General features: G+C 43.2%; 2 protein-coding genes across 8 annotated transcripts in view; one reads left to right on the forward strand and one right to left on the reverse strand.

Annotated features, from left to right (window-relative positions):
• The window catches only part of LOC148057164 (uncharacterized), a 34,248-nt gene extending 30,163 nt beyond the window's left edge, over nt 1-4,085 (reverse strand). Inside the window, exons 1-4 of one of the 7 annotated variants that reach the window (XM_087769517.1) lie at nt 2,534-4,085; nt 2,115-2,444; nt 809-1,451; nt 241-312 (exon numbers count right to left, since the gene is read on the reverse strand). The gene's annotated coding sequence lies outside the window, so the exon portion shown is untranslated. Of the gene's footprint in view, nt 1-240; nt 1,452-2,114 lie in introns of all 7 variants that reach the window. The other 6 variants (XM_087769438.1, XM_087769271.1, XR_015707411.1 and 3 more) reach the window with 6 other exon arrangements.
• On the forward strand, nt 3,686-12,063 carry CCDC166 (coiled-coil domain containing 166). Its single transcript, XM_009471647.2, has 2 exons — nt 3,686-3,775; nt 10,810-12,063. Exon 2 carries the CDS (start codon nt 10,842-10,844, stop codon nt 11,772-11,774), a length of 933 nt encoding a protein of 310 aa, XP_009469922.1. The 5' UTR covers nt 3,686-3,775; nt 10,810-10,841; the 3' UTR covers nt 11,775-12,063.
• The last annotated feature ends 818 nt before the right edge of the window (nt 12,064-12,881 follow it).

A 12,881-nucleotide genomic window follows, 5' to 3' on the forward strand; every position in this document is an offset into this window, starting at 1 on the left:
GACATGTTTTTGTAATGCAAACTACTTAAACCACTTGGCACATCACTCAAATTCCCACTGCCAGGTATTGCACATCTCCTAATGCCTGCACCTGGTTTCAGTCTCCCAAAAACAACCTCCAGCTCTCCCCACACATCTCCAACTAAGGGCCAACTATATTCCACCCTCTCAGCCTCCCTCACATGCAATGCAGCCCCAGGACTTAGCTATGCTCATGCTGCAAACCAGAGCTCATCTTACACGGCTAGCCGCAGATCTGTGCAGAGCTCCCAGCTGTGACCCTCCTTCAAATGCCAGACTAGGCTTCAGCACCTGCAAAGAGAGGCCAGAAGAGTTACTGAGAGGCCATGACAATGCACAACCCTACCAGCAGCTCTTGCTCTCTGCATTACTTGGACAAGACAGGTGTGGGGGTGTTTGGGAGCCTTGGGGCAGTCTTTGGCGGGTGTTTAGGGACCAGCAGGACATTTGGGGCAGCATCAGGGAGTGACTGGGGTCCCTGGGACAGGGCTTGGAGGGGTTTGCAGGATGGCAAACCTGCCATTATTACTACCTAAAGCAGTCAGACCAACCAAAGCAAGACAAAGACAAGTTAGGACACAGGTAAACCATCTACCCATGAAAAATCTTATTGTAGGCATTACTGGTTGTTCCAGATAAAAAGACCAAAATAAAACTCATAAAAGGCAGGTGAGACTTCATGCAGACGTTAGGGTCCTGCTAGCAATGGCAACGCCGCATTGACTCAACTACTGGTCACTGTTCTCCTCGTCCTGTGCTAGTTCATGAATCATAGGTTATTACTCACAAGTCCAGTAAGGATGCTATAAACCCTCCTGTGACTCCAGGCTCCTAACCAGGATCAAGCCAGAACCTTCATGAAGGTGTTTCTATTCTCCTTGCCACTGTGCTAACTTGTAAAGGTCTGAGGATGGCAGTCTGTAGTTCTTCATGTGTAGTTATTCCCTGATGTTTTAAATGCCTAGGATTAACACAATTTATAAACACACAGATACTATTACTGTAGGGTGTAAAGCCAAACTAAGATTTCTGCAACTGCAGAAAATCTTTCTGAGCCTAACAAAGTGAACCATATGTACCAATGGCTACAGCTAAAGGCTATCAGCTGCTACTGAGTGATGTTCTTCTGGCAGGCTGCACATCTCAAGTCCTTGATCTTGCTTTAGAGTCTCTGTTGTGGCATTATAACTTTGTCAGCCAGCACTTGTCAGTGGAGTCATAGTGAAATCCTTCACCCTAAAAAAATACGAAGAAAAGCATCCTGAGTTGTACAAGCACATGTAAAACATATTTGGTCCAAAGCACACATACCCAGCAACTGACTGGTCTCCATTTGCACTGAAGAAGCTACCTGTTCATGTGTTTGGATGGCAGATTCCATTAAGAGAAAAATCGTCCATTTATCCACCTTTCAATGTAGCTTAACGCACCTAAATTATACACAGAACAAAATAGATTGGGTGCAAAACCACAAACTAACAAGTGTCTCGCTGCATTTCTCATGTCTTTACGTTTGACTACAAGCAGACTAGAATCCAAACATTTAAAAAGACATTGACAGACTGAGGTGGTATATAAGAGATAAAATTACTCATGAGCTAGAGAAAATGCTTTAAAATGAGGGACAAGCAACTCAGTCTTTTTTCAGAAAAAGACTGGGACATACAAACACCATACATAATCTTCACAGGGAGAAAAGACTTAAGACTAAAAGGTTGTGGTGTGTTGACCTTGGCTGGCTGCCAGGTGCCCACCAAGTTGCTCTGTCATTCCCCTCAATAGGATAGGGGGAGAAAACACAATGAAAGGTTTGTGGGTCGAGACAAGGACAGGGAGGTCACTCAGCAATTACCGTCACGGGCAAAACACACTTGACTTGGGGAAATTAATTTACTTTTCTGCCAATCAAAATCAGAGTAAGATAATGAGAAATAAGAACAAATCTAAAAACACCTTCTCCCCACCCCTCCCTTCCCAGGCTCAACTTCACTCCCAACTTCTCTACCTCCTCCCCCCGAGCAGTGCAGGAGGACAGGGAATGGGGGCTGCGGTCAGTTCATAACGCTTTGTCTCTGCCACTCCTTCCTACTCACACTCTTCCCCAGCTCCAGCATGGTGGGGTCCCACCCACAGGAGACAGTCCTTCACAAACTTCTCCAATGTTGGTCCTTTTCACAGGCTGCAGTTCTTCACGCACTGTTCCAGCACGGGTCCTTTCCACGGGGTGCAGTCCTTCAGGAATGGACTGCTTCAGCATGGGTCCCCCGTGAGGCCACAGGTCCTGCCAGAAGACCTGCCGCTGTGTGGGCTTCTCTCCACAGAGCCACAGCTCCTGCCAGGAGCCTGCTCCAGCAGGGGCTCTCCACAGGGTCACAGCTTCTTTCAGGCATATCCACCTGCTCTGGTGTGGGGTCCTCCATGGGCTGCAGGGGAACAACCTGCTTCACCATGGGCTACAGGGGGACTCTGCTCTGGTGCCTGGAGCACCTCCTCCCCCTCCTTCTTCACTGACCTTGGTGTCTGCAGAGTTGTTTCTCTCACATATTCTCACTCCCCTCTCTCAACTGCTGTTGCACAGCAGTTTTTACCTCTTCTTAAATGTGTTATCACAGAGGTGCTACCACCATAGCTGATTGGCTCAGCTTTGGCCAGCGGCAGGTCCTTGGAGCCAACTGGAACTGGCTCTGTCCAACATGGGGCCAGCATCTGGTGTCTTCCCACAAAAGCCAACCCCGCAGCCCCACAGCTACTAAAAGCTTGCCACTTAAACCCAATACAAGGGTGCTCTAATTTGTCAGGAAACCACCTACAAATCAGTAAAATCTGAAGCTGTAAAATTGAAATTAGAAAAGAAAAATTTTACTTTCACACATTTTTATGTGAAACGATCAAGCACTGCAAAAAACAACCAAAGGAAGTAGTGTCTTCTCCATTATTATTGTATTCAAGTTTAGATGCCTTTCTAGAAAGTTGTACTTTAGTCACAAATAGCCAGGTTAGATGAATGAGTGAACCAGTGAAATTCCATGCCCTATGCCATAGAGATGCCAAGTTTATACTGTTATACACCTAAAGAAACAAAATTTCTCATGTACGAGGATAAGCTCATTTTCCCTAAAAAATGCAGGAAGTGCCTCCCAAACTATTCATTTCCTTTCCAAAACAACAAACCCCTCCATAAATAAGGACTGCATTTGCAAAAATCCTTTCTAGCATCTGCCTTTCGAATGTCAGAAACATTCCCGTATATACACAGCCCTTTCTAACTTTGTGGGACCTGGGACTGCTTGCCAACCTGTTGGAAAGAAAACCCAAATGTATGGATCAGAAATGCTTAAGTAGATACTGGCACCTAATTCCCAAGGAGGACCATGTCTTAAGTCATACTTTTTTCTTCAGCACATCCTAATAGCTAGCTGAGGCTGTTTCCCTATTAATATAGTGGCCACTATAAATCATATTCTTATAAGCCAAACTGCCTTTGTGTTTCTGCTTAACTGACGCCAATCGGCAACAAAGCATGTCACAGTCAGGCCTCACAACCAAGCTGGGAACTGAAATGGCTCTGAGAATCTCGCTGCAGAGGTCCTCTTATGACTTCGCATGTTTCATCACCATGGACACACAGAGCTTACAAACACTAGCATTCTTCAGAGATCAGTTTGGCTGTCAGCAAATGCTGTCCAGTAAACCAGGAACAGCAAGCCAGAAGAAGCTATTTGGAAAATCTGTGAAGATGACGGGAGCAGAAAAGGTCAGTGCTTTTTAAAAAACAACACATTTTGTATAATACCAACTTCAGCAAGGCCTGTTTTTTCCATGCAGATTTAGTCATTTCTCTAACATTCATACAGCTCTACAGTTGCCTTTTCCCCAAAACTACACAATTAGTATTAACTCAGTTCTACTACTTGTCCGCTGTGACACCCTTCTAGCTCTTCAAGTTTGTTTGCCAAAACAGAACTGTACCAATTTCTATACAGATTCTTATGTCTCCCTATACTCACTCTACTTCTGATGCAGCTGCCACATTCCCAGCTTGGAACGTGTTCTGCTATTACTATGGCAGGCGATTTTAGTATATTTATTCTATTTTGTTCACCTATCTACTTGAATTTTGCATATTTTCTTTAAAAAGGGCCACCAGTTGTATTAGGATACAGTAACTTTTAGTTACAAATGTCCATTAAAATCATTAGACTTATTAGACTTCTCTCTAGTTCTAAAGCCTTGATTGCATTGTTCCTCTTTTGAATAAGTAGTTTAGAAATTCAGCACACAAAGTACTATTCAATCCTTTATTTCCAATTATGTCTGCAAGAATCATTAATACTGATGCATTTTCCTTCCTTTAGTATCTGTTGTGGACTTAAGTGTGCCTCTTAAACTGCAGGTATCTCAGCAGTTTTAAAACATAATGTTGCATGTTAAAAAAACCTGAATCCCCTCCTGAAATGAATGCTTAAAAAAAAAAAAAAAGCAAATTCTTAATGTAGGATTGTAGGCATAGTGCTCACACTGTCTGAATATATATTCAAATAATTATATTACCACTTACTGTTATTTCAACAATTCCCTGCCTCAATCAAATCACAAAAATTAAGTCTAATTACTAGACATCCCTTTTCTATGATGTATTATCTTTTAATAACTTGATAAATACAGAAGATGGATTCTTAAAAGTGCTATATAGGGCATTAACCATTATTCCATCACCTTCACTTGGTATCTCACAAATGTTACAAAACATGTCTTCTAACTTATTTCTCAAATTCAGGAAGTGTTTACCTATACTTACCAATGTGAACCTGTGCCACACAGACAACGACCAACAAAAACAATATTCTGAACCTAAACGAAAAAAGCATGGATTTCAGACATGTACAGCTTTTATCTTGTTGCAGTGCTTCATCATTCGTTATTTAATAATGTTTGACCCTTCTGGAAAACAATCCTGTGCTCTAAAGGCGCATCTTACTGTGGCCAATTTTACTAGCAACTTGGTAAGTCTTACCATTATTTGCACTACACGTGTTTCTTCACCCTAGGCTCTTATCTGGGATGTTGTTCTCTTGCCATGGAAACCTGGGTGTACCTCTAAGAGTAAGCACAGAGGTCCTATCCTAATGTATATGGTACCCATTCCAGAGCTGGCTCTTCCCACCACCTGCAGCCCCAACCTATCTGATTGGTCAAAGTTATCTCACTGAGTCTTTTGCACCCCATTCAACGTTACCCTCATAATTTCCTGCAGAACAGATAGCTCTGGCACATTACAAATTAGCTTCTATCTTTTGGCTGCTATGATGCACGTACGAGACAAGGACCCAGGGCATGACTACCATCCTTTCACAGAATCACAGATGGTTGAGGTTGGAAGGGACCTCTGGAGGTCATCTGGTCCAAACACCCTGCCCAAGCAGGGCCACCTAGAACAGGTTGTCCATGATTACGTCCAGGCAGCTTTTGAATATCTCCAAGATGTTTCAATATCTTTATTCTTGCTCTCTGGGGCCACTGAAGTTTCCCAGGATCCAGCAGGAGTATCCCTTCCATAAATGTTCAGTTTTCAGATGTAAAATAAGTGGGGGTTTATATGTGATACTGTGGGGGTGGGGGGTGCCTTTGCTACTGAGTTCACGTCCCTCCTTCCTCTCCCAGTTATACAGCTGTTTATCAGATCAGGCATCTCCTAAGGGGATGCATAATGCTGGGGAGGGAGGAAGACAGGATAACTGGAAAAGGGTAACTACCCATATGCACTGACAGTAGCACCCACTCAGCACTAGTGAGGCCACACTTGTAGTGTGTCAAGTTCTGGGCTCCCCAGTACAAGACAGACATGTAGCTACTGGAAAGAGTCCAATGAAGGGCCACAAAGACGATTAAGGGACTGGAGCATCTCTCATCTAAGGAAAGGCTGAGAGACCTGGGACTATTTGTCCTGGGAAAGAGAAGGCACGGGGAGACCTTATTAACATATATCGATACCTGAAGGGAAGGTGCAAAGAAGACAGAGCCAGGCTCTTTTCATAGAATTATAGAATTGTTTAGTTTGGAAAAGACCTTTAACATCATCAAGTTCAACTGTTATCCTAGCACTGCCAAGTCCACCACTAAACCATGTCCCTAAGCACCACGTCTACCTGTCTTTTAAATACCTCCAGGCATGGGGACTCAACCACTTCTCTGGGCAGCCTGTGCCAGTGCCTGACTACTCTTTCAGTGAAGAAGTTTTTCCTAAGATCCAACCTAAACCTCCTCTGGTGCAACTTGAGCCCATTTCCCCTCTCATCCTATCGCTTGTTACTTGGGAGAAGAGACCGACCCCTACCTGGTTACAACCTCCTTTCAGGCAGTTGTAGAGAATGATAAGCCTCATTTTCTCCAGACTAAACAACTCCAATTCCCTCAGCCACTCCTCATATGACTTGTGCTCTAGACCCTTCACCAGCTTCGTTGCTCTTCTCTGGACATACTCCAGCAAATGATGGTCTCCTTGCCAGCAGGAGGCATGCACTCATGGAGGATCTGTGTTGCCAAAAGAGCTGCAGGAGGAGGTCAGCAGATTGCAGCATCAGAGATAGCAAGAAAGAGATTGACTGAATCTTCTGAGACCCTGAAGCTTCAAGAGCCCAAATCCCCAACTGTACTGAGTCTGAGCTTATCTGGTTGGGAAATGGAGACTCCCATGATGACAAGGCAGGAATCCTGTGTCTTCCAGCAGCAGGAGGCAGGTGCCTGCTCCACCTGCAGTTCTGCAATTACAGAACAGGTTGAGTGCTGTGGAAGCAGACAAGGGTCTGGGAACTCTCTCCCATGAGGCATCTGAGCTGGCTCAGCCTGAGCCACAGAGCAGCACCAGGAGGAAGCAGCGATTGTAGTGGGAAGAGGCTCCCTCCTGCAGGGGACAGAGGCCCTCATCTGCCTACCTGACCTGCTGTCCAGGAAGGTTTGCTGCTCTTTGGGAGCTCAGTTTCAGGATATTGTGGAGATGCTGCCAAATCTTGTCTATCTCCCAGACTATTACGCCCTGCTGCTTTTCCACATGGGCAACAATGATATCGTCAGGTGAGACCTGGAGCCTATCAAGCAAGACTACATGGCTCTGGGGCAAGGGTCAAGAGGATGGGGGGGCACGTGGTTTTCTCTTCTATCTTGCTGGTGAGGGGGAAAGGCTTGAGTAGAAGTGGACTTATCCTGTGGGTCAACATCTGGTTGTGCAGCTGGTGTCAAGAATAGGGGAATGTTTTTTATTACAATCTTCAAAGAGGATCCTCTTTGAAGATCAAGAACAGATAGGAAGAGACAGGATATACAATAAAAAGCGGGCAAAAGCATCTTTGCCAACGGACTGGTAGCAGTCTGTTCTCCTCTGCTGATGAGAACTTTAAACTAGGAACAAAGCAGGAAAGATGATGAACAACAATCAAATGAGGAAGTGGTGGACTAAGCCTGCAAGCAAAAGGTGCAGGGTGACATGGGCAGGAGAGACCTTGTAGTCAACAATGCAGTGCTGAAGGGGGACCACCTCAATCATATGGACATAAATAAGGGAGTACTTATAGGACAGCGTGATAGAGGAAGCTCTCTCACCTTTTCTAGGAAATCAGTACAGATGGGTAGCTCTCTGAAGTGCCTGTACATTACTGCACGGAGCATGGGGAACAAATAAGAAATTAAAGAGCATGTGTACATCTGCAGATGTAAATCTCATTGATATTTGGTGAGAGAGAGATGGTGGGTTAGCTTACAAGATCAGAGTGCTGCTATGGATGGATACAGGCTCCAGGAAGGGGAAGTGCCCTTTACGTGAGAGAGCAGCAGGAATGCATGGAGGTCTGCCCTCAGACAGGTGATGAGTCAGTTAAGAGTTTATGGGTTAGGATTGCAGGACAGACCAATGTGGGTAATCTTGTGGTGGTGTCTTCACAGACTGCCTGATTAGGAGTAAGTAGAGAGGTTTCTGAAGTGCACTGATGATAAATTCCTGGCACAGGTGATCAAGGAGCTGATGAGGAGAGGCACTCTCCTGGACCTGACACTTACAAACAAGAAAGTACTGGTTTGGGATGTGAAAGCTGGGAATAGCCTCGGCTGCAGTAACAACAAGATGATGGAGTTCAGGATCCTGAGAAAAGGGAACAATGCAAATAGTAGGATCACAATCCTGGACTTCAGGAGAGTAGAGTTTGAGCTATTCAGGGATCTGCTTGGAAGAATCACATAGGAGATGGTCCTGGAGAGCTGGTTGGTTTTCAAGGAGCACCTCCTCCAATCTCAAGAATGGTCCATCCCAATAAGCAGGAAGTCAAATAAGGATGGTAGAAGGCCTACACCGAAGACCAAGATGCTCCTTACAAAACTCAAATATAAAAATGAAGCATACAAGAGGTGGAAGCAGGATCACGCAGCCCAGGAGGAATACAAAGACACTGTCAGGGTGTGCAGGAATGGTGTAAGGAAACCAAAGCCCATGTGAATTCAATATGGCAAGGGATGTGAATGGCAACAAGAACAGCTTCTACAGGTATATCCCCAGCAAAAAGACGACCAGGGAAACATGGCCTCTTAGCTGAAAGGGGCACGAGACCTAGTGAGAAAGGATGCCAGAAAGGCTGAGCTGCTCAGTGCATTCTTTGTATTGGTCTTTACTGGTAAGACTGACCTTCCAGAATCCAAGGTCCCTGAGGCCAGGGAGAAAGTCTGGAGCAAGGAAGACTTGCCCTCAGTGGAGGAAGATCAGGTTAGGGAACATTTAAACAAAACGGACAATTCTATTGGACCTGATAGGATGAACAGGATGAAAGAGAAAACTTTTTTACTGTGAGGGTGGTCAAACACTCAGAAGGAACAGGTTGCCCAGGGGGGTTGTGGAGTCTCCATCCTTGGATATATTCAAAACCTGACTGGACACAGTCTTAAGCAACCTGCTCTGGTTAACCCTGCTTTGAGCAAGGGGCTGGACTAGACAATCCCCTGAGGTCCCTTCCAGCCTCAACTATTTGGTTGTTCTGTGAATCTGTCCTATCAGTGGTGAATGAATAACATAGACTGAGTGGGATGTATCAGACCAGAATTCTTATGTGCATAGTGTGAAGTGGTGTCCATTTGTACGCAATGCAGATGAACAGAAGCAGGATACATGCTAGAAAGGCATTTGCAGTCAAGGACAAAAGAATGTGGCATAGTGCTTCCACTGCAAACCACTCCTGCTATCCCCCAGTACAGACATGATTTGCCCACCCAAAACGTCCCTGAAACCTTGAGACTTTAAAAACAAAACCAGGTCGTTATATTCAACCTGCTATGCAATGCTTTTTCACATACCTACCACAGGAAATGAATACATAGTCTATTGCAGAAACGCAAATAGATTATCTATGATAATATTGTGCTTTGCAATCATTTGACCAGTATAAATAGGAAATGACACAAGCAGAAAGAGAAGCCTGTCATTCTGCCTTAATTAAAATGCCTTTATTAAAGGACTGTTATCTTCTCAGCAAGAAAGGACCCAGACAGAACAACTCCTAATTGCACAGAAAACCAAGGCATCAGCTTGAATACTGATGTACTCTGACAGAGCTGTAACATCTTTCCCATAATAGAGTAAAACATTTTGCCTTAATTAAGCCAAAACACTAAAGCAAATTTCAGGTTACTCACCTATAACAAAACCAAAATAGAACACATAAAGCATCCCAGATGAATAATTTCCAAATGAATAATGCAGCATGATCTCAACAGATGCTGAATTGATGTTCAGCCCATAATGTTCTGTACCTATCTCCCACCCACCACCTCTGAGGGAAGAATGGAGACCTAGGCAACTGGGAAGACTGCATGGCACATTCAATATTCCATCAAAATCCATGGCACACATTCCATGGCTGGATCTGGGAGGATGTTTCTTTAGCCATTATCCCCTTTATGGTCATTTTTTTCACTCTCTCTGTATTCATAAATATGTAGTTATCTGTGTCATATCTCAAATGACATTATAGTTAAGATGATATCCAAGAAGATATCAGTTTATGTTACCTCAGGCAGGGCAAGGATAAGAACATGGTGACTCTCCAAAGTGAGTAAATACCTTGATTGATCAATGAAGCCCTAGGTTAAAACTGGTTACAACACTTCCTCTTCTGCTCTCATTTTGTAAGACAATACTGACTTAACTTTCTAAATCCAGGAAAAGGATGCAGCTGTCTCTTCAAATACAAACACAGGAATCTAACTTCGATGGAGGAACAGGGCTTAATCTGTACTACTGTCCATAACATTTTCTACAGGTAGCTTCCAGTCTAGCATGATGACTTAGCAGTTATATTTTAGAATTCGCTTAATGATTTTTCAAGTTTCAGGCATGACTCTATTAACACTTCAGTACTTACTTGCTGCTGAAGTTTTATGGACAAGATCTACTGCCTAGAGAAAGACAGTACACGATGTACAGCCGTAATAATTCACCAGTGGAATTTGACTTTGTACTCCAAACTACAGAAATAACACAACAGTATATGACAAAAAAGAAATCTTAAAAAGATGGGTATTTTTTGATCAGCAGGACTACTTCTCAGTTAACTAGGAATGTAAAAATGCAAATACACATATGTGGACGTGTGCTTCAACTCAAGACATAGGCCAGACATGAAAAATTTTAGGTCAAACATTTTAGCTGCCAGAATGTAAGAACATAAGAGGGCATGACTGGGGAAAAAAGCAATGGTCCTACATGTGGCATAAATGCTTACTTAGAATTTGTATTTTTTCATTCTGTTACAGTTTGCCAGAGTTTGATACCCCCAGTGTGGAATATGGCATCCAAGACAAAGCAGATGAAACAAGACATCATGCGTACTGGGATAAATAAGCAAGGAGTAAGAACCAAGAATGGAGATATATCCAAAGGAGTAAGTGACATGGAAATACTTGTCAAAGAGAGGAAATCGTACTTGCAGAAGGAATATAAGATTCTCACTGAACATATGAATGCATACATGGAGAGAATGGAGCATTTCCTGCAGGAAAATAAATTCCTCGAAAAGGAAGCCCAACGGAATCAGGAAGAGAGCAACGCTTACCTCTCTTACATAACAAAACACAGCCAGAAGTGCCAGAGTCTGATAATAACATTAAATGACCAGAATCAGACTGATCTGTCTCAAGTCTCGATGCAGAAAGAGAAGCTAATCTCACAGTATACAGAAAAAGAGAAGGAGGTAAGAAGCTCTCTGATAAATATGGAGACAAAGTACTCTCTTATGAACAAGGAGGTTGAAGACCTGCAGCCTTTCAAAGATCAATCTGTTCAGCTGGAACAGATGAAAAAGATTAAAGAGCTGGAGAAGGAATTGTTGGTCACAAAGATACAGCATTCAGAAGAAATGCGCAAAATCAAGAGCAGATTTCTGCAGGCCAAGGCTGACTGTGAGATGGACTTTCATCAGAAGATCCAGGTTCTCACCAAGAGAGCAGAAGAAGTAGCGATACAATCTCTAATTCAGCATATCAAACAAGTAAAAGCAGAGAACTGGCATCTGCGCCAGGAATTGCTCAGACTCATCCAATACTCAAAAATCCTTAAAGAAACCAAAGTTCAACTGAGAGAACAGCAGCAGCAGCTTCTTCGGGAGAACCAATACAGTCAGGACATGGCACACATGCGCCACTGGTTACACCAGCATAAGACACACAATGCAACTGGCGAAACCCACAGCTCTCACAGCCCATTCAGATGTGTCCATTAACCTAAAAAAACCACTTCTCCACTCCTCACTCATGCCAATATATCAGTAGACATAGCTGGACCATCAGCTGTTGCCGCTATTAGTTAGGTAACAGAGCATACAGAAGTACATGTTCTGTGGGTGAATGGAAGTATTGATTTACATAGCTCATGCTCAGCATGCAATCCAGACAACACATCTTAAAAGTAACCTCAGCTTTAACTTCCATGACATCTGTATTAAGACATTTGAAACTGCAATCCCTTCACATCCCAAAATAAACAAAGAGATCAGACTTTGATGTTTCATTAATTAGAATTTTCTATGGGCAAATTATATTCTTAGACATAGGGAGCCAATCTCTAGTTATTTTTCACTGAAAACTACATCTACTGATAACCATAGTATGAACCAATGTAGGCCAGCTCTTACTTTCAGCATTCATTTTCCCAAATCTTCTACATGGCAAAGACTTTATTTTACCTTCTCCTAGTCTCCAAAGGAGAGAAAATAAATATGCAAGCAACCAAATCCTTTAAACAATACAAGCAGTTCAGGTATTTGACCCTTGATCAGAACTATCAATAAAATATATTCACTGAATATATTAATATAGATTTTTACTTTCTTCTCATTCTTTTCTTGCTTTAGTGTTTCACTTGAGAAGCAAGAGGTAGAGTTCTGTTTCTAATAGACTGCAGCTACATTCACTTTCCAAGTTGAACACTTCTGGATTTCGACTACCTCACCAACAATGACACCAGAGGTCACCCTTACTCTAAGTTTTAACATTCACACAGGGATATTTTATACAGAAGCAGACCTTTGTTGAGACTGGAAGAGATCTCAAAGGAGGGTCAACCAGAGCAGGGCCACTTTCAGTGGCTTTTGAGTATCTCCAAGGACAGAGACTCCACAGCCTCTCTGTGCAGGCTCTTCCAGTGTTTGACCACACTCACAGTAAAAAAAAAAGTTTTTTCTTATATTTAAATGGAATTTCAATTCCATTACAAATTTCAAATTCAGACCAGTCTGGCTCTGTCTTCCCCCCTGCTCCACCTGATATTTAAACACAGTAGTAAGATCCCCTGAGCTTTCTCCAGGCTAAACAATCCCAGCTCTCAGCCT

The sequence above is a fragment of the Nipponia nippon genome, unplaced genomic scaffold (genome assembly GCF_047370975.1).
Source record: "Nipponia nippon isolate SJK-2023a ecotype South Korea unplaced genomic scaffold, ASM4737097v1 scaffold_1, whole genome shotgun sequence".
Classification (NCBI taxonomy): Eukaryota; Metazoa; Chordata; class Aves; order Pelecaniformes; family Threskiornithidae; genus Nipponia; species Nipponia nippon.